At 41.5% G+C, this 27,989-nt stretch overlaps 1 protein-coding gene across 5 annotated transcripts; it reads right to left on the reverse strand.

Moving 5' to 3' along the window:
- atxn7l1 (ataxin 7-like 1) lies at window positions 1-27,889 on the reverse strand. 5 transcript variants are annotated; one of them, XM_046379747.1, is made up of 12 exons: window positions 27,669-27,889; window positions 27,160-27,228; window positions 21,568-21,672; window positions 14,642-14,840; window positions 14,076-14,506; window positions 11,947-12,029; window positions 9,964-10,220; window positions 8,655-8,865; window positions 7,677-7,798; window positions 6,440-6,991; window positions 5,620-5,872; window positions 1-4,270 (listed from the first exon to the last, which is right to left on the reverse strand). In XM_046379747.1, the coding sequence occupies exons 1-12, from the start codon at window positions 27,763-27,765 to the stop codon at window positions 4,253-4,255; spliced, it is 2,397 nt and encodes a 798-aa protein (XP_046235703.1). In that variant the 5' UTR covers window positions 27,766-27,889; the 3' UTR covers window positions 1-4,252. The 5 variants fall into 5 exon arrangements, with proteins under 5 accessions (XP_046235703.1, XP_046235699.1, XP_046235702.1 ...); XM_046379743.1 differs by having other exon boundaries at window positions 5,620-5,830; window positions 27,669-27,879; XM_046379746.1 differs by lacking the exon at window positions 27,160-27,228 and adding an exon at window positions 15,383-15,496 and having other exon boundaries at window positions 27,669-27,687.
- Between the last annotated feature and the right edge of the window lie 100 nt (window positions 27,890-27,989).

Below are 27,989 nucleotides of genomic sequence, written 5' to 3' on the forward strand. Positions count from 1 at the left end.
TGTTAAAACACAAGTACAAAATATATAATTGAAGCTCCTTTGTGAAACACTGACAGCCACAGAATAGGTTTCTGCTCTTCTCTTGCAACACAAAAATATCTTATGAAAACATCTGACAGAAAGTTGCAGTAATGACAAGTGACATTTATAAAAACAAACATAAGCGGGACTTTCCTTCCAATTCAAATGCTGCATCTCCGATTTACAAATAACACAACATCCACTTTCAATCATTTAATAAAAGCTTGGATATAAGACAGTTTTTTTTTTACAGCAAGTGTTCAGTTGTATTGAAGGGAAATTCATTTTTCTGATCCAACTGTAGTGAATAAACCCCGACTCTTACAAGGCATTTTTCAGACATTCAACATTCAGCACAGTTTGGATCAAACACAACAAACTACAACAGTGTGCTGGTTTAGAGGCCAACTCACTACCAATATACTCTTCATCTTTTACTGTAGTTGCCAGAAACACATTTACAAATATATATATATATATATAGAGATTTTTTTTAATATCTCAAATATTTATATAAATAGAAGTTGATTAAAGATCTGGGCATTATGACAAAGTGCAAAAAAGGAAGGGGGAGGATAAAAAAAAAAACCAAACTATTAATACCTCCATAAAATTCAACAGCAAATAATATAACATACAACTGCTTTCAAATCAACATCCATGAGCTTTTGTCTTAATTTTAGCTGCAACAGACTGTAAATTCCCATTTCCATGACTATAGACAGTAAGTAAGGGTGGCATTCCCAAAAGCATCTTAGCACTAAGATCGTCGTCTTTGATCTGTAGATACATGTGAGAAGAGCGGAAAACGAGTCTTGCATGAGCATAAATCCATCTAAAGCATGACTTTCAGCCATCGAACCAACATAAAACATCTACATAGTACATCTGTTGGTATGTCGTGTTAAACAAGAAACAGTTTATAATGTAACTGTAGGCATGTTAACAACCCAGTAAGCTGATGTGCATCTGCGGTAAAATAAAGCCCAACGAGTCGACATCACTAAACTGATCTAGGAGCTATCAGACGATCTCACACGCTGTCATCATGGGAAGCACTTGGGAAAAGCATAACACAAGTAACAACTGATTATATACAATTCGTTCATCTTTAGTGCTTAGATGGTTCCGAGACAAAAGCATATAAAAAAAAAAAAAAAGAGATGAAACTAAGTCCTAGAAGTTATTACCACTGAAGCAGTTGGCATGTACCAAGTGGGAGCTCTGCTCACAGTTTCACGCTGCCGTTAAGCAAATCAAAATGCTTTCAGTTACTTTGGCTTAACACCGGATGAACAGACAGGGTACTTTTCAGACTATCTGAAGGCTTTTACCTTTATTTTATGACACATTGTTGTGATACATCCATGATACCACTTTTAAGCATGGAAATCACCTCGAATTTCATGAATCTTGCCATTTTTCTTGCATCTGCACAACATGGCAGTTAAATTTAAGTCAAATTTAGTTAAATAAATATATGCACAAGATTCTCTCTTTAACTTACGGCATCCCTAAAAGGTTGGGATGCCGTAAATGAAAACAGAATGCAATCATTTGCAAACCAACAAATGGTTTTATGGAGTGTTCCCAAGCCCATGTAGCAATATCCTTTACATAATCATGTGGTGAACCTCGCCCCATCCTTGCTTATGAACCATTGAGCCTTTCACATCAAATTTATGATTACTACCACCGGTCACCAGTTAACCTGTTTACGCGTGAATTGTTCCAAACAGGTGTTTTTTGAGCAGTACAGAACACTCAAGTCTTTTGTTGCTTCTGTCCCAGCCTGTGTGCAACTTACATTAACTTACTTACATTGTTTTCAATTGAATATATGTCAAAAAGGGATTAGCAAATTATCACATTCTGTTTTAATTATGTTTTGCACATAATTTTTTAAAATCTGGGTTCTGAGTGTCTTCTTCTCAATTAGCACTTGTTTATACACCCGATGCTGTATGTGTGTATGTTAAAAATATATAAAAGACATTAAAAGGCTCACAGCAAAGACTGCACTGCATTTTCAGTGCAGTGAGCTACTGGGCCACCAAAATGATACCAAGAAGTAAGTGAAGGCATTTTGACCTGGCTTTGATTTTACACACACACAACACACACACACACACACACACAATCATAATCACCGAAATAGACCAATCAGTCCTGGAAGATACACTTTAAAAATATAGCTATAATTCTGACCACTGGAAGAAGTGTGAAAAAGGGTGGAACCACAGGCAAACAGGAATGTGGGGCCCTTTATATGAAAATACTACCCAGGGCCTGGCTTCACAAAAATCAACCTTTGTTCATTAGTGCAAGTTTTAAAAATTTAAAGAAATACTGAATAGAAACATCACCATCAATGGACCATCATCTCTTAAACTTCTAAAGAGGACAAATTCTTAACAAAGTGGTCAATGAGGTTCACCGAAGTGCTGAGGTCATGTGATACTGAATAAATTCCGCTGATGACGGATATAGCTCTGACCTGATTTCAAACTACATCTTCTCTTTGTGAAGTTTCTTTGTCAGCAGTTGTCCAAAGCTGCACTGCAACATTTCCTGTTTGTAAAATTCACGTCAACTAACCACAAAAGACTGCTCACTATTATGACTAGGATATATGAGTAGTTTGAGTTAACTTTTTTTTTTTCCCAACATAATTAACTAGATTTTACAAGAGATGGTCATCACCGCTGAATAAAATCATTTTCAGACTCACCTCAGGCTGTTCTTGAAATCAAAATGGCATACATGCCAGTCACAATCAAACTCCATACTTGGCTGTGTTTGCATATTAATTATTCTTTAAACAAACTTGCTAATGAACAAAGTCTTGAAGATTTTGAGAAGTCAGGCCAATCTCATCAACATTCTTAAACACAGACCAAGGAAGGAGGGCAAAATTGCCTCTCTTGAGCTTAGATGAAGTAAAAGGGGGAAAATATTAATAAATACAAAAATAACACAAGATATGTACACATTTTCAACAATATGAACTCATCATAATACTTTCAACATTTCTACTAAATGCCATAGAAATTATTTTTTGCTGGAAAAAGTCTCTGTCGCTCAAAACCTTGATGCTCAGTTAGAAAATCATTTTAGAACGATAAATTATTATACACAAACACACACACAAAAAAAGATCCAACACCGTAGTAATAATTTCCTTTTTGGATGCAAGTCCTGACACACAGACAGGAGTTTGTGTTTCTTGCAACATTTAAACCCGGATCGAAGACAAAACAAACAATCTTCAAATGAAATCGGATTTCGTCCTATGTTGAAATACAATGCATTGAAGCGGCGTCGTTGGTAACACAGAAGCTTTTTCTTTTTTCTTCCCTTGTGTGAACAGGTCCTTGTGAAGCACTGCCGAAGACTGCTCTGAAGTCAGTGAAAAGAGAAGCTAGAGGAAGCGAGGGCAGTAAGTGCACTTTGAACACAGGCATGCTGGGATGGATAGGGGGAAAGGGGAAAAAAAGACTCTTGTTGAGACATTGACAAAGTTGTTTCATATAAAGAAAAATGGAGAGAAACAAAGAAGAAAAGAAGAGGCTGTAAGAGGGAAAGAAGCTGGATAAAACCCAGCTACTACAGCTGCTGCTCTCTTCCATCTGTGAGGAAGAAGAAAAGCTGAAATCAAGAAAAGGAGAGGAAAAAGGGTGTAATGGTGGTGGGATAATAGCTGAAGGCTGAGTCCTACAGTAGTCGTGTCAGTAGGTCCTTCAGCCATCTAACTCCCAAAAACAATCACAGACCTCTTATCCTAGTCAGCTGATCGGACACAGAGACCAGGAAATCAATCCGAAGAACCAGAAAATAAACTGCAACTGTTAACAAAAACTGTCTCCCCAAAACAGTGGTGGTATTTTTCACAATGCCTTGAAAACTCTGGGAGGCAAATTCCCTTTTCAGCGGATTAGTTTTTTGGTTTCCGCTGTCTTGTTCCGTAAAGACCGCGACCACAGTGATGCACCACAGCTTTCCATCAAAACGCTCCATAATTAAAAGGTGGAGAGTGGAAGTGACTGCCAACTGTGTGGGCTCCAGTGCCCTGACGTCACAGCGGGTGAACTGAACTGTCATTGGCTGAAATGGGGTGACATCGTGAAGTAGTCTGATTGGTGCGGTCAGTGGAAGAGTGGTGAGGTGAAAGGTCACAAACGGTGGTGGCCTGCACAGCTGCCCAACATTCAGTCCATGAAACTGGTTTCTGTCAGTGATGCAATTTGGCCTGCAGAGAGAGGAAGACAAAGGCTTATTAAGGTCCATTAATCGTTGGCTCTGTGAGGGTTTTTAATTTGTGTAAAGCAACTTCTAACATTTTTGAAAATGACTAATTTAACATCTGTTTATAATAGTAATAATAAACACCCTATCTCAAGCAAACTTGCCTTATGAACAACACAACAACAAATGTTAGGAGTCACCCTTAAGGTGGTCATTGGAAAGAGTCTGAGACTAGACTACGCAGATTGCAATCAAAATAATCTGGACAGACTGCATGTTAGTCCTCATTCATTCTGTAATGTATTACTTCATGTTGTAATTAACTTTGCCTTTCTGGTTTCAGATTCCAGTACCAGAAAATGCATGAAGGTTTGGTTTTCTAAGAGAATTAACAATTGTGTGATACCTGGTAAAGCTGAGACTGCTGACAGTTTAAGGATAAGAGACAGCTAGTGTGTGAATGTTAGCATACTAACATGCTCCCAATGGCATTGTCAACATGGTGATGCCGGTGGAGGAAAGTACATTAACTCATGTACTGTACTTAGGATTTGGAGGCACTTATACTGTACTACAGTATTTTCATTTAGTCTGTTTGTGTTCAGAGACAAATACTGTATATTTGACTACACCACATGTATATAAAAAAAAATTGCGTTACAACTTTGTGGACTGAGAATAATAATACAAAATATAGTCAACAAATAAATTATGGTTATTATTATAGCTCAAGATACGATGAGGCTTTATTGATCCCTGGGGGTAAATTCAGAAGCTACCCAGCAGTGTATAAAGTAATTAATTTTAGCCCCACCTTCACCAGCTGCAACATTAAAGTGATGTACTGTACTGCATCAATAATTATAATCAAATCACATACATTATTCTGAAATGGGCTAATTCTGCATAGTGAGTGCTTTAAATTGTGGTACTTCAAGTACAATCTATGTTAATATTCTTTTTTCTTTTTATATAATTTTTTAATAATTCTGAATGACTGACTTCTTTGAAACTGTGGTATTGCTAGTACTATTGAAGCAAAGCAGTTTAAATTATTATTATTATTTTGCAGGAAGCATTGGACAGTTTAAAATTTTGACCTGCTTAAGGAAAAATCAGTGGATGGAAGTCTGGAGGATTGATCCTCTGAGGACCATGAATGTCTGAACCTAACTTCATAACAGTGTATCCAAAAGCTGATAAGATATTTCAGTCTGAACCAAAGTGGTGTGCATACAGACTCTCAGTTTACAATAAGGCTGGTTTGACAGCTCAGAATTGAGCACACTAAATCATACACATAAATAGTCCTCACAACGGACACTAAAGAGCCAGCTTTTATGTAACACATACCTGTCTTGGGGACTCAGGCCCCGTAGCCAGTATTCCCCCGCTATCGCTCCCATTCCCAAAGAGGCCATCCAACCCGCCTGGCCTGCTCAGTTTGCTGGCCTTCCCTCTGTAAGAGCTGGGACTCCTCCTCTTCCTCCCCTCCGCTCCTCCCCCATAAGCCAAGGGTCCGGAGGGGGGAGGCAAGGACTGATGGGGTCCTGAGGCTGGCTCTCTGTTGGTTGAGAAGGATATACTCGTCGTGCCAAGTTCACGACTGGACAGGACCAGAAGAGGAGAAGAATTTGTCACTAATGATATATCACATGCCTACTGTTCAATTTTCATTGTACAGTAGGATCTATTTGGAATAATATAAATCCAAGCAGGTTTTACAGTGCTGTATATTTTCAAGAAAAGCCTAACACCTGTCATCACAGCCTCTGCACTGCTGACACTGTCCTCTCTGTTTACGCACTGCTCTACTTTCAATAAATCACCCTCACATGTGTTTCTCTACACACCGTACTATGTCGTGCTCAGCTAATTCCGTAGTGTGCAGTTTGTTTGCATCTCTGGCTTTGATTAAAGTTCCCTTTGTTAGCCCAATAAAGACAACAGCTGATGCTCTTGTAATGAGGGACTTTTAATGCATCAACAGGGCTTTTCCAGTAAGCTCTGAACAACACAATATTAAGAGAAAACTGACACCTTTTGGAAACTTTCATGGTGACATTCAATCCCATGTACAACGACCAAAATTACACTTTTAACCACTTTTAAATACAGGGCTTTTCATGTAAGTTTCCAGGACCGTTTAAACTTTGAACAACCATGAACCCACCTGTTCTGCGAGTTGTGGCCTTGAGACCCGTCGACTTTGGACAGCCAGTCCTCTCCACCGCTCCAAAGCTCACTTCCTCCAAGGCCAGGTCCCTTCTTCCTGGCTGTGGTTGCTCCCCCTGAACCTTGTAATGTTGGATGATAGCTGCTGCCATTCCTCTTGTGATTATCCACAGTTGGAAACAAGGAGGAGGAGGAGGGGGAGGAGGAGGAAGAAGAAAAGGACAAGGTGGAGTAGGAAGAGTTTCTCCTCTTCTTAGATCCCACTACTGAGTCCTCTATGTCTTTGGATTGGCGGCTGGTTTTATGCGTGCCATTACGGGCTTTACCCAGTGCGGAAATTGGGGCGACGGGCTGTGCAGCGTCTCGAATGCTGAACAAGCCGGCCGCGGATGTGGACTGAGGAAACGTGGCTGTGTAGAAGCGGGAATTGGAAGGGGAGGAGAGGAGAGGAGAAGTGACGGAGGCAGGAGAGGGAGCCTGTTGTGAAGTGACGGGGGAGGTACCAGAGGAGGAGAGGGTGAGGAGGCTCTCAGAAGCCAGAGGCACCTTCCTGAAACAGGACGAGGATCTTTTAAATGAGAAATGCACCAACAGGAACAGCTGTTTTATTGCCAACTCTGAATATAGCTTCAGAGTAATAAAACCTAAGTACCAATCAATATGTTGTATTTTACTGAACAATGGTTTTCTGTGTTTTCATGAAATGGGCAATTGAGTATGATTTTTTTAAACCAATCCTGAATCTTTAACCCATTAGCTGCTGTTGCTGCTTCCATTATTTTATCAATATCATCAAAGTACCAAAACTATTCTATTCCCAATCTTTTTTACAAGTCTTTAAATGAGGCATGCAGACAGGTCATATTTTCTTTTAGTATCTCTGTTGTTCTTTCTGTTAGCCTTTGATTTTTAATTAAATTGCTTGTTTGATTACTTTCACACAGGCCCACTAAATTACATTTCTCTTTCCCTCATAGAGCACATCACTTCTTCTCATTTTTACAGAGACAGTAAATCTAATTTCTCTTATCATAAATGTTTGATTTTGTATGTTCTTCCGGGTGAAAGCAAACCAAAAGGATCCTGTGTAGATGCAGTAGCATGGAAACAGATTTCATGCTCATTGTGTGTATTTACACACTGACCTTTTTGTGAAAAAGCTCAACCTAATCACAGACCTAATCAATCAAAAAAACAGTTTTTCTTTTTCCCAGTGTTCATTTACGCACACTCACCTCCACATCTGTGCGTTAAGGTGTTTTTCCACCATGTTCTGGAGCGCCAGCCTCATCCTGTCCCATCGCCTGTCGAACACATAGTAGCCCCGACCCATGAGCCTGCTGCTGAATACGCAACACTAGGGAAAGAACGAAGAGGGAGGTTAAGTAAGGTGAGGCAGGGGTCGAGTCGTTGAAGTGAATAGGGAGAAAAAAAAAATGACGGCACGAGACAGGCGAGACAGACAGACAGACAGACAGACAGGTGAATGAAGAGGGTGCAGAGAAAAAAAAGCAAAGTGAGAAAACAGGGAGGAAGTAAGAGGTGAGTAGGCAGAGGAGGATGTGAAGTGAAAGACGCACAAAATGTCAGACAGATAACAGATGGAAAAGAGCAGAAGAACATGAGAGAGCAGAGAGGAGACGGAAAAAAACAATTAATACCTGATACGAAAGAAAACCTGATGTGAAATAAACTAATATTACCGAGTCAATCGTCAAATCTTTTAAGTTTCCAACAGAAGACTACACGATGAATCTTAACAGAGGCAGATTAAAACTGGTTTGATGACAATGTACAGGTTTATGTTCAGTCCAGTGAGGTCAGGAAATGAGTCACGTATCCTTTCTGTGATCACCTTTTTGGTCTTTTTTTTTTCTTACTGATCCTAAGTTTTCAGACAGAAGGTACAGTTTTGCCTTGAGGTGGTCAGTATGATAACAAAGTTTGCTAAACAGTGTTTTCTTAACATCTATTTATCTGTGAAAGCATTTAAAAGCAAAAGATCCCAACAAAACAAAAGTCCATATTATAGAGTAACATCTTGAAGACCATTTAAACAGCTCGAACTACACACTGACACACAATCCTTTTCGCCACACTTGATAAGCTATAGCTGATTCTGAACACCAACAAAAAATATTCCATGGTAAAAATGAGAAATATTTCCTCAGGGATATGGACTACAAAAGTGTATATGCAGCTGATAGTATTACCCCTAAAGGTTGTGGATGGTGATTGGAGCAATGAAAGGCAGGTCTGTCAGCGTCCTCTGGAGACTCTGCCTCTCCCTCGTCACTGGAGAGACGGCCGCCATCCCCTGCTGCCGCCATCCAGCTGTGGGGGGACGGCTCTGTGATAGGGGCTGAGGCAGGGGCTGGCACTGAGGGCACAGGACTGGAGGTGCTGGTGCTGGAGCCTGGAACCCTGAGGTGGACATGTTAGAAATAAGGAGGGATGAATAAAAGAAAGTGATAGGAGAAAAGAGAAGAGAAATGGGGATGAGGTGGAAGAATAAATGATGAAGAAAACAGTGAAAGAAACCAAATGGAAAGGGGAAGAAGGATTGAGGCACAGAGTAGAGGAGGGAGGAGAAGAGAGAAACCAAAAGAAAGACAAACAGACAGCACAAAAGCTTGTCATCTACACCAACATGTTTGCTACAGCAACAAAACCCCCAATTAGTTCCTTTTTCAAACAAAAGATCATCTTCTAAACAGAAAGAGGAAATGAGTTTCTTTCACAATTGCAGACTTGCCACCCTTTCAATATTTTCCCTCTTTCCAGCACCCTTGTTTACAGCATCCCCTGGTGGTAAAAAATATGTACAGAAAATGATATGTGGGCCTATTACAGTTCAACTCCAGTGATGGCAAAAAGCACCAACAGTGAAAGTAGATTTCTGACAAATGACAAGGAAAGTTCATTCATTCCCAAACTAACAAAGTCTTATTTCATCAGCTATTTTGTGCATGAAGTTATCCAAAACAAATAATTAAATGTAATGACCATCACTGGGGTTTAAATACCACTACATTTATAATTAATTCATTTATTAAAATATTGTACTTTCTAGATTTACCCAGTTTGAAAATTCTCTCTTTGTTAATGCCTTAAGGTTTTGCAAACTGACAGGACAAATATAACAGATCCTCGGTAGCCTGGATGTCCAGGCTTATGTTTTGGTGTCTGAATTTCATTAATCCAATTTGAGCAACCTCATTTTTTGACTTGATATTGATTCCATATTTACACTGTGAACTTTAAATTTGTTTTGTTTTGGGTTTTTTTATATATTGGACACTGGAAATCTGATTTTTGAAATGACACCACTTGTACTTAAACTTAATCAACATAAACTCAGACAGTTTTTCATGCATTTAAATGCTACAAATGTAGAAGTATTTAGATGTCAATATGAAGTAATTCATAGAGATTAAATTGAAAGTTATTCAGCTGCCCATACGGTTCATTTGCTTCCATATACACATGGACAGTTAAAGCTGTGGGTGTCCAATGTCCTACCTGGGTATGTGTGCATTTGCCAGCCGTAGCTTAAGTGTGGACAGGGGTCGTCCATTTGGGCAGTGAGGCTTGCTCGGACTTGCGGTCTCATGTGATGTGGTACTCTGGCGGCCACCTTCCTTCCCTCCCTGCGTTCCATCCTTATCTCTCTCCTTCTCCTTTGCTCCCTCCTTCGACCTCCCCTTGTGTTCAGCCAGAAGGACGTCGAAATGTTTCCTTCGGCCAGGGACGGCCCGGCGGTGGGTTAAGGAGTGGGTCTGCAGCAGCCAAAAAACAGAGACGGAAGGTTAATAGCAGTTTCATGCTTGTCCTCCTGCGAGTTAATAATCACCAAGCGTAGAGAGATATTAGGTTATTTCCAGGGAGACTTTGTTAATGAAAATATTGATCTGTGAAGAATTCAGAGTGTTGTTAAACACATACTTCAGCAGGGCTTATGGTTGCACTTACAGGGGCTTGAATCATGGCTATCTGGTTTCAGGAAAGCTTCCATAATCACCACGCCATGCTGCTGCCCACGTCACACCAGACTAACATGGGTAAATATTGGTGAGCTTCTCTACCCTTCCAAATGCTCTGGAGGGTAACCAGCCATCAAACATTTGGTTTCCAAAAAGTTCAAATAGAAGGAAAAAATGTTTCCTCACTCACAAATGCACTCACCCAACAGTCACATTGAGAGTAGGGGCCTCTTCACATGCTTTAAGCCCTGAGTCTGTTATACTCATAAATATCCTGACTGCTGAATAACAATGTGACAAGTCACCAGTTTAAAGAAGCACTTCAACAATTTTAAACAGGGTTCAGTTTATAAGTACTGACTAAAACTGAAGATAGCTGTACATATTTTAATGACTATTTTTTTTTTTTTTTTTTAAATGTCTCTGTTTTGAGTCCACCAACTATGTGGAAGTGGAATACTAAATTGCTGGATTAATCAGGATACCATGCCGTTTTACCAGGGCCGTTTCCCAGTAACAATCAATCTCAGAATTTAAAACACTTTCAAAGAGTGTTTCCACGTACTCTCTTAAATTTTTACCTGTATTCCCCAAAGCAGCACTTAAAAGGAACTGCTCTGCATATAAGGCTGAATCTCAGCATCTCAACCAAACCATGGGGTGCTTCAAACACCCTTTAAAGTAACCTTGTACATGTTGCTATCTGTAAGCTGTGCTATACATTGAAAATGCATAAATAACAAAGCACAAATTTAGTCTTAACATGAAACTTCACTTAACAGGCGGCATCAGTAATCACGAAAGTTTTCAGTTCCTCCTTCAGGTTCAGTAGTTTCTTAAGGCACTCCAAGTCTCCGACGGTAGGTATTGAGAGGGGAAACACTCTTAAGCTCAAGAAGGTTTATAATATGGATCTTCGCATCATGTCAACCTTAAAATGATTTTGGTAAACAGAGCCCGTGTCCGTCTCTTAAAAATTTGTGGTTCTCTTTGGGACCGCCAGTATAAATGAGATGGAGACATGATGATTCTCCCAAACCACTCTAAAAAACATCAACACGCTAGCATGGTACATGTTTAATTACTTTATAACCAGCCTGAAGTGATTAGTAAAGCTTGCTAGGAGTAATTAAAGGGCAGTAAAATAGAGTTTTGTTGCTGAAAGATGCTGTAGCCTCTTCCAACATCTATAATTACCTCATCAAGGGAAGCGTAGGCCTTATAATGTTCCAGCACTGCTACCCCGCATTAACAGAAAAATGGGAAGTGCAGATATATCGCAGAGACAGGCAGTGTGGCAGATGGGGTCATAGCTGTGAGTGGAGTCCTACAGTAGTGATGATAATGCACCCTTCAATGTTATTGCTCTCATAAACAAACAATGCTGCTTTTCTGGTCGGGCAGCATCATAGGGGAAGCATGGAGAAGGGTCAGGAGATCATCGTCTCCACAGAAATGGCACACAGGTGGAGAGTGTGAATGATGGTGCGTTTGCATGTGCAAGTGTCTGAATCTGTGTTACCTTGCAGGTGAGCGACCGCGTGCAGGGTCGTTTAGTCTCGGGGTCCTGGACTCCACAGTGCTTGTTGGGATCAAACACTCTCCCTGTAAAATACACCCGCACACACGCTTGTATTAGACTGGTATTAAAGACCATCATTTAGCAATCTTCTTTCCCATCTTCAAGTATCAAATCACATTTGCTGGAAGTCTCTCAGCACCACAACTACAGTATTAATTTGTCTCATTTGAGATGGCAGTTCATTCACTGACATTTGTCTATTCACATGTTTCTTTGTTCAGTCAATCATTCCGATCATCTAAGGCGACTGTAGTACTGTAGTACTATTCTGCGTAACATTATTAGAAATGCTTCCAGTCACGAACAGAAAAACTGTACAGATCCCACAAGCTGTGACAAATCACTCCTGACAGGACGCACTGGCTGCCTGACAAGAGTCAACTGTGACTGACAGCCCAGGAATCTCCTGCTTTAATGAGCAGAATCTGAGGGGAAAATGTACTTTGATGTCTCTCAAGACTGTGTTAGTTTGCTGCCAAAGTCTCAAATGTTTGCTGTAAAGACCTCTTCTTATGTCAGAATGTTTTACCTGTTTTCTTGTTGTGCAGCTCTTTAAATAACCGTTTAGTTACATTAGTATTTTCTTTTCATTTTTTGAGGTTAATAAAAAGTCACCTTTTTGAAAAACTTGCACCTTGTCACTACCTTCTCTGGTCCTAACATCCCAAACGGCAGTGAAACAGATTTTAAACAAATCTGCAGCTCGACCTGCCAAATATAATTAATGTTTACAAGTAACTTTTTAGCCAATTACTTAAAATTTAAATAATATGATTAAACCAGACCATGGTTTAAAACCTGCTTATTGTTACTGTTGCTTGTTGCTGAGTACTTTCATCTCAGCAATGAAGTTGGTGGACAAATTTTTTTGTCCACCAACTGGTTTTGCTACCACTATTTGCATATTATTTTTACGTCTTGGGTCAAATGGTGAATGGTGAAGCTAAGCAATTGAGATTAAGTGAAACTAAGCAATTGAAATTAACTTACATTGATTTTCTAGTTTGAGATGAATAGCAGAGACCATTACTGAGAAACACAGAGAACCCTCTGCTGCCCCACACAAACTAACTGGCCAACAACAACCTCCGGTCAGCAGGTGATCTTAAAGAGTGTTACTGTCAGAGGGCTGTAATCTAGCGTTGGCCTTTCCTATAATCCCTGTAATCTTTTTGTGTTTGCAGTATGAGACAGTCCTGGTGGACAGCAACAAACATGCACACAAACAGGAATAATCAAACTCACATTCACAAGTTCAAACAAACTTAAAAACAAACTTGACAGAGAGGAAGATGGAATGGGTGTTGTTAAACAGAGACTGAAGGGAGACACTGATGAGAAACGAAATCAAACAACCTTAGAAAGTAAAAGAATGAGACAAGTGAGAAACAAGACGAAGAGAAAAAAAGCCTACAGAAAGGAGGAGACGGGGAGTGTGTGAAAGAAAAAAAATAATGAGGCCAGAGTAGGAGTAGGTGAGAGAGAGAGAAATGAGGAGGTCGAGGCAGGAGGTGGAGAGTGAGAGGATGATAAAATATAGACACGCAGAAGGTGGGGGAAATCTCTCAACAAGACAAGCAGCTTTTTGGCTGCGGGAGCTCGTGAATAAGAGGGTGTAAATCAGAGGCTCTGAGCACAGCAAGACTACGGCGCAAACCAAGAGAAAGGAGTCAAAAAATGATAAGGGGAGGAAGATAAAAAGCTGGAACAAGAGACATGACACCAACAGCCAAACCCTGAGGCATCATTTAAACTTCAGTGCTATGCATGTTGCATCCATGTTCATCCGAAACAAAAAGAGCTGAGAATTCAGAATGAATTAGAAAGAGAGAAGGACATTGAAAGCTATAGGGAGGCCTCTGTCTTTCCAAAACACACAATCTCACCCCACCACTGTGATATCTACAGCCAAACATTCAGCCTGGAAGCTCTCCAAAGGATACAGAGATAAGAAATATGTGTGTGAGCTTGTGAGTGCATATGCATGTATGTGTATGGAGGAATGTGCCAGAACTCCCAGCAGGATTTCATCTGGAACAATACAGAAAACACAACATCTCAGGACTGACCTGAGAGTCTTTTCTGCGACCTGGAGGAAGTCTTCGTCCCATTTTGGTGCTTCTTCTCCAATGGTGACGAAGATAACGGCAGAGCGCCGGATCGGTGAGAAGGGGAAGGTGATGGGGAAGGTCTCCGGTCCAGTGGGGAAGGAGAAGGTGTAGATGATGGCCGTCTGTCCAGAGGCGAGCGCGCCGGACTGGGCCGCCCGTCGAGTGAGGACGGAGACGTGGTGGAGCGTGGCGTGGACGGCCCACTGGTGCTGCGGCCGTTCAGGAGCTTCTCGCTGGACCGTTGGGAGGTGGGGGGAGTGAGGGATGAAGGTTTTAGGGACAAGGGAGAGGTCGAGGAGGAAGAGGAGGAGGTGACGCGCACGTGTGAAGCCGAGTCGGCTCGGTTGAGGCACGGCATCTTCTCGAGGCTTACGACCGGAAGAGATACACTGCAAAGGAGAAGTGCGTAGTTAAAACACTGCATGACTAAATGCTTTGGGAGAGGACAAATCAGAATTTTTAAAAAATGCTGTGGGGATATGAGTAAGAAAGTCAGAGTTTGAAAAAAAGAAGTATGTGCCCACCACGTCTTGTTCCGTGCTCCTTTTGGTGGGTACACGGCAAGCGGTGCCTTGCTGAAGCGGGAATGAGGGTAATCTTTAGGGACCCTGAAGGCCAGCGTGTCCCCAGGACTGGGAGCCACAGCGGGGGCCACTGCAGGTGCTTTGGGCTTCATGGGGACGAGGGGGCTCCGGGAGGGGATGGGGGAAATGTGGCGCTTCTCTGAAACAGGTCAAGACAGAAACAGAGACAAAGATCACACACATGCATGGTAAAAGCAAAAAAAACTCATATTCAGATCAAGAAACACAGCTACACTACATTACTAGTGGGTACTTTTGGATCTGATTTGCATCTTATTAGCACCTCTGTCTAGAAATGAGTTCACTGTGGTGTGGTATTTACACCAACTTGTTTTTTTGTCCCTGCTTAGGTGCCAGATGGCTGTGTTGTAACACAAGAGAGACAAATCTGTGCCAGAACCTTTCCACAAAAAGAATGAAGTATTTAAAAATCAATTAAGCGTACTTTTCTCTAATTAGCAACTTGCCTGAGACCATCTAAAGTGTCCTTGTGTGATAAACTCCACCAATTTGTGTTATTATTTCAAGTTCAAACAAGAACAAAAATCACCATTTGACCCAGATCTGATCAGAATAGTGAAAAGAATAGTGAAAGGATGCTGAGACACAGATAGAAACATAGAGGGGAATAAATCAGGAGGCTGTAGGGGGAAAACATAGCAGAGGAGAGCTCACACTTACGGTTTTTGCTATGCATGTCTTTGTGAGAGAAGGGTGGGGAGGGAATGGGGGGGTGTGGTCCAGGACTGTCTGTCTCTCTCTGACTGTCTCACAGGGAAACTACACCCCAGCTACCTGAATGGAAACAGAGGGGTGAACATGTCATAAAAACAGAGAAAGGAGGCTGGGAAAACACACTGCACACACAGCAAAACAGTAGTGTTACTAGCATTAAGAATCACGGGTCACATTTAAACTATAAAATTAGGTGTAATGTCATAAGTTCTTCTCATTTACCAGATGCCTCAAGAGATAAATAACCAAAATCTGCAAGATCTAGCAAGGCTTCACTGGCAGATAAAATAGTGAAAAACAGCTACTATTTTTGGGAGCTCTGCCTTTGTGGTTAGCTGAAGTTCCTGTCTGCTGATAACATCTAAAACTAATGAGAGCAGTGAAATGATCAAATACACCTACAGACAGCAGCTTAGGTAGCATATGTTACCAGCTGAATTTAAAGTTAATTAAAGTGCATGTGCTTGGAAAATGATTTTTGATAATAGACCACATGTAGGAATTTGTCTGGACAACAGTGTCTGAGTCATTAATAATCACCTTGGAAACGCAGATGAATAATGTAAATGCTTGCACAAAGACTGACAAACAAAAGTACACAAGCATGAACTTACATGCATTGCCACAAATGTTCGCAATCACACCGATTGACAGCAAATACACAAATGTGCACAAGCATCTTTTCTGAGGTCCTGCCTTAAAATACTTGACAGAGAGTACGATACGCACAAGCCAAGGTCAAGCTAAAACAACCCCCTAATACAAAAACAACTCACTCACACACACATACACGCATGCAGTGACACAGTCAGCCAAACAAAATAGTAGTTAACCTGGATGTAGCTGGTATCACGAGTGTGTGCATAACCCTCTAATTGGCTTTGCTATTGGTTCTCCTCATCCTCAGCACCCTGACCTTGCACTCTCTGACCACGGCTACAGCTGGTGTGGGGCATAAGAAGAGATATCGCGCACTCCTTAGCTACTTCCAACGTCGGTCCAAACAGGCAAAGGAGTTGCTATTTACTAGCTTGAGGTGGCAGTTCATTTGCCCTCGAGTAAGCGGGCAATGCCTGCTATTCTTCCCTGTTAACTCATGTAAAACCACTGTGCAAGTAGTAGTGATGTCACACTTTACTCAGTGAACAGTTTAAGTGATTCAGTGTTTGCGTGTGCCACAATGTAGTCAGCTGTGTACTTGTAGTCTACTAACAGCAGCACATTGGAACAACAGGCCACAGCAGACAGACTGTCCAACAGACTGCTTGTTTGCCCAGACTGCATGAGTGCACATGAAAATGTGCTGCAGGTGACTGAGGGAGAGTGTGTGCAAAGTGTGCCTGTGTGTATACAAGAGATTAGTCATTGCAAGCACAAGTATAACAGGTGTGTACGGGTATGATACCATGCTACAAACTTTAATCATGTGAGTGTGTGTACTTTTGTACAAGTTGCATGTTATATGTAGTTTGTATACATAATAGATTGCAGACACCTTCGTATGCAGTACGTATATATGAGAATACTTTACAAGAGTATCATTTGTGTAAGTGAGACTCTGTGTGTGTGTGGCAGGTGTGTAAATAGGCCAGCCTAAGCAGAAGCAGCTGCATTCAGAAGAAAACGATCAAAGTTCAGAGCCACCTTGGCAGGTATGCAGCTTCAACAGGAACAATTTCACACATTAAACACACTCCATTTTCGTCAACGCAAGTGTACAGTAGTTGCAGAATGGAAAGGAAAAGGTGCACAGGTGTGTGCGTATCTATTCTGGATGTGTGCCTCTCCAGGCAAGGATAAGGCAAATAATAAATCTGAAGAAAAGTGATATTGGATGTGCTTTGTGGTTATGTGACCAAACCAAATACCACCGGTACTTGTGACTTTGTGGGTCCTGCTTAACCTGCTATTCAAGCTCTTTTGCATGTTTTGTCTTCTTTGGATAATTGAGTTTGCTGTTCATCTTCCTAACCAATACAAAGCAAACATTTTTAAAAAAAATGTTGCAAAGTGACAGAATAAATATTAAGTTACTGACTGGGTTATTTTAGATCAAAAACATTAAAATCAAAATTACGGGCAGCTTAAATGGTTGACTAACAAAAATGATTAAACCCTTTACAACTAGTAAACCTGTGTGTACAGTAAGACATAATGACTGATGAACAACTTCATTTTCCCTCAGAACGGATTCAGATATAGTGTGCTTTGTAATTTACTCCCTCATCCTGAGAGTAAGGAGCCAGCTCGGGGCTAACTGCACTGATTTACAATCCATGTATGGCTGCTCAGGCAAGGTCACTAAGCCACTCAACTACAAGGGCACCCTCACTACTACACTCTCCTGTCTGCCTGTCCTGTCTGCCTGTCGTTATGGCAATGCTGAGAGACAAGCTGGTTGCCGATTGGCTACAGACTCATCCTGTGGGTGGAGCCTCCGCATGATGAGATGGCAGCTCAGCTGGATTTGTTTACATTTGCAGAGAGAGAGAGAGAGAGAGAGAGAGAGAGAGAGAGAGAGAGAGAGAGAGAGAGAGAGAAATGAATATGAGGAAAACCATCTATGAAAATCCTCTGTCATTCAGGTTATCTAGAAGTACTGAGTCAAAGTCATCATCCTGACTAAGATCCTCTAGCACACTGATGCCAAGAGGTGCCTTAAGGACATCTCAAGGCACAGGGCACCCCTGACCTGTCTGTCCAGCTAGTAACATTCCCTCACAAAAGAAAAAGAAAAAACAGACATTTTCATTAGCTACATTTTCACAATATGTTTTCAAACATATCACCATCAGAAGAAATTGCCAACAAACCATCACGTTAAAAACCTTGAAATATGCAGTTATCCCACAGATAACACTGCACATAACAGCAAGTGATTGTAGTAATGTAATAATAGTTGTAAAAACAACTTGGATTCCATGCACTTTGCTTTTCTAAACACCACACAAACTTAAGTGCAAAGAAAAAAAAAAAAAAAAAAAGCAAAGAAACTACCTCTGATGTACAGTAGCAGCGGGCATTTTAATTGGTCCAAGCCTCAGCTAATAGTTCTCACACACACACATGCACACAGCCGAGCCGCAATAACAATAACAATAACAGAACTGTGGAATGCGCAACACCACCAGTAAACGAAACTAAGCAGAGCTTCTGTGGTTAAACTTTCCAACAACAGACAAATGTGAAATCAACGACTGCGCCACAGCCCAGACACGCGCACACTTTTACACAACAACAGACTCAGACTCGGCGCAGCCCTAAACACTGAAAGGAAACAGATGATTTTGTTTTCTTGACCCGCCTCGACGCTCAATTAATCCACCGCTGCCAAGGAGATTTGGAAGACAAGTGGAGAGAGACGGACACCCCCTCTGACAGCAGCAACACGATCTTTTCATCACACGACTTGCGCACACGCAGAAGGCGACCAGCGGGGAAGGCAGACTGATAGAGTGCAGAGCAGGAATCGTAGATGAGGGAACTGGAAGGAATACACTGAAATATCTGAAAACGACATGGAGTGCTGATTTACACAGCATCAAAAGCACGACTTGCACAGACACACACATGCACAACAAACCAAATCATCAGCTGAGTCTCTGTGATACTCCAGCTTGTCATGGTCTTCAGGGCCCAAATGTACCAACACTTGAAATAAACTGAAACTAATCATACTAGCCCTTATAAAACACTTAAATATTAAAGAAAAGATTCAATGATTTGCACAGATTGGTTACGAGAGTGGTGAAATCATCCATTTTCATTGGGAAAATGTCTTTACAAAATCCTGGTCTGTCCAGCTTTGGGGTTCACTCACTTAGGAGAAATAAAAACTTTCCATGTTTTACCTTTCGGCTCACTGCTGAGACCATGTACGAACAGTGCCGGCGTGAGGGATTTATTTGATATCCCAATGGGACCACTTATGCTAAGAATATACATGTTTGCATTACTCTAAGGAGATTTAAATAAACAAAATCCACTAAATGGAGCAGGTCTCTGATGTGTGCAGTATATATTAACCTTTCTGAACACAAGAAGTGGCATATATTAAACATTTATCCAGTGCAAGCCCCAGCTTAAGTTGTGACAACTCTTTTCCTTACACACATCAAAGCTTGAGCAGCAAACTGGGTGTGTATAACTCAGAGCTACTGACCCCTGAGGCAGACAATCCCCTCCTCCTCTAATGTGTGTGCGTTTTTCCCTGCAGGAGTGTTTGCATGCATGCATTTTTGTATATGCAAGTGCAGTTGCTGATTCAGTGCACAGGTCAAGCATGAAAGCAGATCCCACGATAGATACACACACACAAAGATAAATACAAGGCCAATGAAATAAATAAAAATGCTCCATGGGATTACCACATTTAAAGGAGAATCCCCAGTACGGAACAATGGGACTATACTTGTTTGGATACTACAGTGTCATGATGGGAATGTGCAACAATGGGAGGAAATGCATAAAACATCATAAGAACATCCTGACAGGGTCAGTTCCTCCAGGCAATCCACTCAGGAGAGGTCAGGATGAGCATTTTTCATATCATGACACAGAGTTATTGTGTGTATAATGCTTGAGATTTAAGCATGAACTCAATGAATCAACTCAAGTGGCTGAAAAGTTTGACTTCTAGGTCAATGCACGACAGTTTAAATTATCATCAACATAAAAGTATATGATGAAACAAGATGAAAGTGACTCGAGCACACAACTTTTCCACTAGTCTGTATGTGACTTGGCCTGCCGGTTTACTGCAACTTCTGCTGATTATCCTATCGTGGCCCAGAGACAGATTTGTTCTATGGGGAACTCTCAGGAGATTCCCACTTTTGACTGTGTATGTGCCTGAGTGCGTTTTTAGACCTGTTGTTACCCACTCTGAGTGCATATCATTAAGGAGAATCACTGCCAACAAGGGGGTGGAGGGAAAGTGAGAATGTGTGTGTGTGTTTCTTCAGGGGGTAGGAACAGGGACAAAACAACAGTGCATGCCAGGAGTGTGTGTGTGTGTGTGAGCACAATATCAGTGACCTCTTTCTGCCGAGAAACAGAAAGTGAGAATGTGTGTGCATGCAGCTCCCAGCTTCTCTCCTCCCAGGGAGTGACTGCGTGTGTGTGTGTGTGTGTGTGTGTGTGTGTGTGTGTTCTTTAAGCGTGACCATGTGCTTTGCCCAGCCCCCCCTGCCCCGCGCTCCAACAGACGGCTCAGTGCACGTGCCGCCAACAGAAGGAAGCAGCAGCTAGCGGGCAGATGCAAGCGTGCTCAGCGGAACCACAATCAAAAGCAAACAAAACAAGAGGTAGACGGACAGGGCAGAGGGCCAATGAGGGTTGGGATCAACAACAAATACTACAACCTACTTTATATGCAATTTTTCTTTGCTAACTTGAATATAGATTGAATCACTTTTGCTGTTCAGGGTAAGAATGACAACTAAAAGTGGCTGAGCTACATCTCATCTAGAACAGTACGGTTTGTCCATCAACAAATGTTGTGGTTTATGAAATGATGGTGAGCCTGCAGGTGTGTACAGCATACGTAGCTGATCAGCATGTGTATGTGTGAGTGTGTGTGTGTCTGGAATTTGTAATGGATATTGTTGAAGACTTGTCTACACATCTGTGTCATTAAACCACAAAGGAAAGTGGTACATATGCAGCCAGAGTTTTCACAAAAGGATCAACACATTATCCTGACTAATCGTCCTTTTGCTTCCACATTTTTCAGCTTAGGAGCACAGAAACAAATATATGAGCCTATTTTTAAAGCAGAAACGGTAATTCTCATGATTGGTTTTGTCCATATACTTCTTTCTTGAGTGCACAATGCTACATCTGGTCATTTATTCTGTACATTTTTTATAGTGTTTTTCAGTTTGTATCAGCCTGCTGAGTATGAGAAGGCACAACCAAGTAGTGTTTGTTTGTGCGGAGGATAAGCTGCAGGACAAAGTGTCCTGTGGAGATATACAGAAATTATTGTATTAATCTGAATGGCTCTGTGTGTGTGTATGTCCGTGTGTGTGCACTAGCATGTTTGTTCTGAGCCCTAGTGTGACAAATAGAGCTCATCTCTGAGGTGTGTATGATGGTGAAGTGTATGATTATGCCCTGAGGGGTCTTACCATAGTGTGTAAGGATGCCTTGAGGAGTGACCACCTGATTGCAGACATGGCAGACAACAAGACAAAAATCCTCCAGTACTGGAAACTGGCTGTAGACGATCATCTCTGAAACAGAAATGAAGAGTGGAGACAACATTAAAACAAACAAACAAACAAAAAAAACAACAAAAAAAAAAAACAACAGCAATCAGAGTTAAATACAACATGTCTCTACAAAACTGTCTCATTTGTCAATTCAGCAATTCAGAGTGGAGTTTCAGCCATCTCACTTTATCACATGAATAACAGTTTCATCCAAAGTTACACAACTTTCTCTTTAGCAGTACATCTATCATCAATCAGCACAACAGTGCCTGTTGGACCTTCTACTTATGTAGCCTTTTCAGTGCAGCAAATACAATAATACAATAATTTTCAGTACTGAGCTGGTGATTAATCATCTTGATTATAAAATGTTAGAAATTAGGGTAAATTTCAACCATAATTTCCAAGGTTACGTTTGACTAAAGTTGCCCATCTACAATCTGAACAACCATCTGATTAATTTGATTAAATGTGGATATAGAGAATGTATAGAACAAAAGCATGAAAAAATTTTAAAAAGCATAATATTCTACATACTTATATTACAGTAAAAGCATCTAAAACTCCCTAAAAACAAGCCAGATATAGAAGCGTGGTGCTCAGCATTATCGTTCAGCATGGAGCTACTTCAGGCTCTAAAACTGAACAGATAATGACTCACAGAACATCATAACAAACATTTCACCATGATAAAGAGTGTTCTCATCACTAAACAAACAAGCATAAGCACACACAAACTAAGCATAGAGTGTTCGAGCTAGCATGCAGCGACACTGCACCTGAAGTTACAAGACATGCCCCACCCATTCAACAAAAACTGCAGATTAATAGAAATACTGAGAAACAACAAATATTTCCAATGGAAAATAGCTATTATCTCTTTTGGCTAAGCTCTGAGAGCCTAATCTTTCTGCACCCAAACAAGCTCTGCTGACAAAAATCAAACACACAGCACATATTAGCATGGGGCTTAAGCCAGACCTGCAGAGGGGAGGTGGGGTGTGTTTGGATGTGTCTGTTTGTGAAAGCTCGCAAAGGAAAGATTTTCAAACGTGTGGGTGGTCTGACAGTCTATGGGTGCGAGTTGTCATGACCCTGCATCGCCGGCAAGTTTAGTGTCATCTGGGAACTCAAAGAGACCGGCAGTCATGCTTAGCGCCCATTAGTGAGTGAGTGAGTCACAGTGTATGCGCAGGCAAAAAAAAAAAAAAAAAAAAAAGATCTGATGGGTCACTTGAGATTACTCGACAAGCCATGTTAGACACAGAAAAATACAGCATGAGTTTGTGCATGTGTGTGCACATCATGCAAAAGGTCAGGTAGCTTCATTATGCATACATGAAATGTTCAAGGACAGTATACACACTGAGGTTGTCATGATCGCTGGTAGGAATATTTCATGACTTCAGAGGTAGATTAATATTGATCGAAGGTTGCTGTTAGGTAAATAGTGAAGAGTAATGAGACCGAATCAAATCAAGGGCCAGACAGCAACGTCAAAGCAGTAAAACAAACTGATATCAGCAGCTGCAGAAGAGGCTTTGATATCAGACCTACAGTTGGATGTCAAACAGCTGCACTGAAGCAGTTAGTGGTAAGATGCTTCACCCCAGTTGAACTTCTCAATACCGAAGAGGAAATTATTTCTCACCTATTTTGCATGTTCCATAATTTCTAAGTGTACTCCTGGACTTAAGCCACAATTCAAATTCTCCAACTCCTGAGTTTGCGGAACAAAAAGTGCTTTCCCTCACAAGCAAATAAACTGCAGTGTTTGGTTTCCAATTAACTGAAAGCAGCCCGATCTGAGCCACAATGCAAACACGGTGTGACTCCGTGTGAAAAACAATTTTGAAATATTGTCACTGTAGTCAACAGGCTATTGATTAATAACTTTGTAATGTGACCAGTTAAACAGAGAAACTGGAAACACAGCAGAGGAGCTCTAACTGCTAAGAGGTTTCTGTTCAAAAAGTAGATCAGCATTGCCACAGTTTGTGTCTTTCCTGTGATGGTTTTCAGGGGGGGGAAATGAGCACATTTTCTTGTTGATAAACCACCCGCAAGAGGCAAGCCAAGCCAAAAAAACATGATGGGAAAATTTGTTTTCTGGCAAATTCCAAGGTTTGCAGTAAGAGAAGAGAACTTAAGTGGGAGTGCTGAAAAAAAAAAAGGCAAGAATGCAATTTCCTCTGTATTTGCCAAGTCAAATGCAAACTAAGTGTGTAGCCTATTTCTGCAGCCTGAATTGTGTGTGCCTCCCTAGCCAAATGCCACAGGCTGCCAAATGACTGACAGGCCAGAAAATGAACTACAAAAACATCAGTCACTGGTGAATAAGCATGTTTGCAGCTACTAAAACAATGTATAATTGGACAGTGATTACACTTAGAGTAAGTAAATCCAATTCCCATTGGTGAACTGGGATTTGGTAGGCAACTTAAACAATTTTACCGGTCATCAAAACAGTTTCAAAGCATTTCAGGAGTAGGAGCCACTTCTGAGTATCAGCAGTTACAGACGAGGGCACAGGCCACAGCTTCAACCAAAAGCTGTTTTTTAAAATGGCACACCAGATAATTATTGGTAGTGCACCAAAATGTCTGACAGAGTAAACAAGCTCACCCATGGCTGGCTGGCAGTTAATGTTGTAGACCAAAGGCAAACTCGACTAGTCTCTGCATTTTTACAGAAATGTACAAGACACAAAGCTGTTAAAGCTTGTAAGTAAACCTGTTCACAAAAGCTGTAGAGACATCATGTCACAAGAGGAAGTTCAACAAATGTGCTGCAATGTGATGGAGAACTCAATCACTTAAAAATGTTTAAACCTGCTCCTCCAAAGCTATCTCTGCAAAAAGTTTCAAACTATTTGTTGCCAAGGTCAGAATCAAGAGATCATTATAAACACCAGGATGAATAACAAACTGCCAGGGAAACTATTACAAGAAGCCACTTGTGAAATAAAAGTAAAAATAGTTTCACTGATAAATGGCAAAAGGTGGCGCTTGAGTAAGATCTAGTCTAAATACAGTAAAACGTAGTGCACTTTTCTATGTCAGGACAAGCTCATTCCACTCTAATAATCCACAATGCATTAAAGTCTTGATTCATTTGCTCCTTTTTTAGCCCCACATTTTGTTTATTTCAGATGATGCGTCAGGGCTACATCAATGTGGTGTGGTGCCGATCTTGATTCTACCTCACTTCACAGCATACGCAAGAAGTACATGAAATGTATGCATCATTTTCTTTTGACCGTATTCAAGAGCTGACAGGGTAATGTGACTAATTTCAAGCTGAAATCATTTGAATGCAGACAATGCTACCCCTTTAACTAAATGACTAATTTAGAGCTGTCTGCTAGGTAACAGACTTCAGAGGTTTCAAACACCAGAGGAAATAGCTCATGTCCTGCCATTGCCTGCACAATGTGGTGTGTTCCCTCGTGTTTGGTGTATACTGCAGTTCAGTGCACTTACACTCCAAACGCAAACTCTCAAACCACGACTGCAAAGATGCCGTCATCTTATCAGTGACATAGTGTACCTCACAGCTCATATTACTATGTTCCATGATGACTCCCCTCCCTACTGAAGACATCGGTAAACATACAAATAGCAGCATCACAGTGCTGCCTATTTCTAGTGACATGATGACAGTAGCTGCTAGTCTAGTACAACTGCTTGCTGTTGGTTGTCATCATCCCCGCTGTGTGTATGTGTGCAAGAGTGAAGAGTGACGAAGAGACACCAGTCATGTCCAGCACCACACACCATTTGCTGCCAACCTGGCCACACCATCTACAAATGTGCGTGTGCGTGTGCACTGAAGTGACAAGTGAGTAAACATGTAATTCTACAATGAATCACACTACTTTCTGCTAGATACAAATTTAGAAATAAAGTATTCATGATGTGTCTGTGAGGTGTCCATCTGTGTGTGTGTGTGTGTGCACATATCACTCTCAGCAGGCCTTAGTGTCACGTTGCCAACAGATCAGCAATTCTGGAAACACCGCTCCTGTTTGGCTCCCAGAGAGGAAGATGAGGCATGTGAATGAGTGTGTGTGTGTGGGTGGGTGGGTGTGTGGGTGGAGGGAGGGGAGGGGGGGGTTGGTATTTGACCACTGAGACTGAGAAGAGTTTCCCTGGCTGCATGTGTGCGTCAGTGTTTTCGTACGAGGGCTGCAGCACGCTCCAGCTTTCATGGATGACTCAAATGTGTTAGCGTGCAGTGCGTGCTCCTCTGGGTATTTATACAGGGTGAGGTGTGGAGGAACTCCTCTGGCTGAGTCCCTGGAGTGGGGGTGGAGGTACCCACTCACTGCTTAGGGCCATCCCACAACCCCCTCCACATATACTCACAAAGGATAGATAACTGTATTCTTGCACAAAAGCCCAAATGCAGCACAATAAATAAGAGACTTTCAGGCATACAAAAGCTGAGGGGTTCTCAGCCATTTGTAACTTAAGACTCAATTCCAATTCTTAAAATTCTTCAGAGAAGCACCTTCCAAAATAAATGAGGATGACGAGAAAAGGCTGTGACAGAATTTCAAGTTCAGTTCAACAAACTTTTGGCTCAGCATCATGCCTGTAAGTCTGCCAACCAGTATGTAAAAATCAGTTGTATGTTCCAATGGGCATTCAACCCCGGGACAGCAGAAGTGCTGTGTGAATCATACAGTCCCAGGATTAGGTCCCAGGGTTAGCAATGTGTGTGTGTGAAAAGGGGCTATGTTATCCCAGGGTCTACTAAGGACAGACACAGCAGTATGTGTCATTGTGGGTGTGTCAGTGATATGAAAGACCCCAAACCACCAGATCATACTACGTATACCTAAGCTACAACACATTTGATGCTGTCTATATTAACCGTAATTTTTTTTATTCTGCTTTGTCCTTCTAACGATACAGGTAGAGCTGAAATGATGAGCTGATTAACCAATTGGGTTAGTCAGTCAGAGAAAATTAAAAGTCAACTGTTCTGATTATCTCTTTATCGTTTTTCAAGCAAAAGATGAAAACATTATCTTGTTTCAGCTTTTCAAATGTGTGGGTCTGTTGCCTTTTTTTGGTCGTATATGATCGTAAATAGAATATATTTTGCCTTGAGACAGGTGGTCAGCATATTGACTGTCTGAATGAACCTTGGGCTCTGGGATATTACCAAGGGCATTTTCACAATTTCCTGACATTTTATGAGCAAAAGATGGTTTCAATAAATGAGAAGACATTCACTAACTCCAGTTCTAAATGCAAAATACTTACTGTAATAGAGATTTGTAATAAAGACATCGCAAATAACGTTTTTTCCCTCCCATCAGATCCCATATCTGGACTAAAGTACGTATTTAGCCTTTATGATGCCCAATAAAGGTGCTTTCTGTGAGATGAGGTTAAATATAGAACAATCCTGGCATCATTAATGCTGCACAGCACGTTACAGCAAAACCATAACAAACCATCATCGTGTAACGCTGACAGCGTTAAGGAACTTCCTTACCTTGTTTGCTGTGCTTCACGGCTTCACTGAGGCAGCAAAGCTCTTTGTCACTGTTATCCAAGGATGAGTCTGCGCGTGAATAAACATAATAAAGCCACTTACAAACGCACAGCAGCGTCCACAACAAACTTTGGGGGCCATGCGTGGAGCCATGCTTGGCTATCGGGTTAGCATTAGCTTGCTAGCGCCTGAGCTGGCTTCCTAGAAGCGAGTGAAGCTGTCAAAGCTAACAAACTTACAGCTGGACAGTTGAGGATATCGTTAGTGCACGCGCCAGTGTTACAAACTCTGCACTGTAACGGTTAGCTCTGCTCGCGCGCCTGTGCACGACTGTCCATACAGCCTATCAATATTGCATTTGTAGTAATATTTCTGACAGTTACTTTGCTGCGCTTTGACAGACCCTGCATGGTGGAGGGGCTCACTCAACTCAATCACAGACAGTTGGACCACGCACTTCCCGACAGTTTGTCCGCAAAAACAACAAAGCTACCGACGTGCGAACTTACTGTCAACAAGAGGTAATTTAGCCGCACTGACGAAGGAAGACCAAGGCTCGCAAAGGAAGGTATCCAGACTTGGTATTTGGCGATCCAGTGTCGCCATTGCTCTTCCGTCTTGTTGCTTTGCTGAGAGCCGTTTTTTCCTCTCTCTCCTTCGCACGCAGCAGGCTAAAAACGAAAGAACGAAATATGCTGACGTCGCTGTCGGCCAGTTTCGTCTGGATTCGGCATCTGTCGGAGGGTGGAGAGGTTGAGTGACAGACAGGGAGCTTATTCACGAGTTCAAAAGTTCATTATGTTGGTACAGCCCCAAGCCTGTTGACGTTA

This window comes from Scatophagus argus, chromosome 22, assembly GCF_020382885.2.
Source record: "Scatophagus argus isolate fScaArg1 chromosome 22, fScaArg1.pri, whole genome shotgun sequence".
NCBI classification, from domain to species: domain Eukaryota; kingdom Metazoa; phylum Chordata; class Actinopteri; family Scatophagidae; genus Scatophagus; species Scatophagus argus.

Excerpts from the sequence above, each read along its gene's own strand:
- atxn7l1 (XM_046379747.1), bottom strand. The coding sequence starts at position 27,765 with ATGGCGACACTGGATCGCCAAATACCAAGTCTGGATACCTTCCTTTGC. Across the intron at positions 8,866-9,963 it reads GCAAATGCACACATACCCAG|GGTTCCAGGCTCCAGCACCA; the intron begins GTAGGACATTGG and ends TGTCCACCTCAG. Across the intron at positions 6,992-7,676 it reads CTTAACGCACAGATGTGGAG|GAAGGTGCCTCTGGCTTCTG; the intron begins GTGAGTGTGCGT and ends GTCCTGTTTCAG.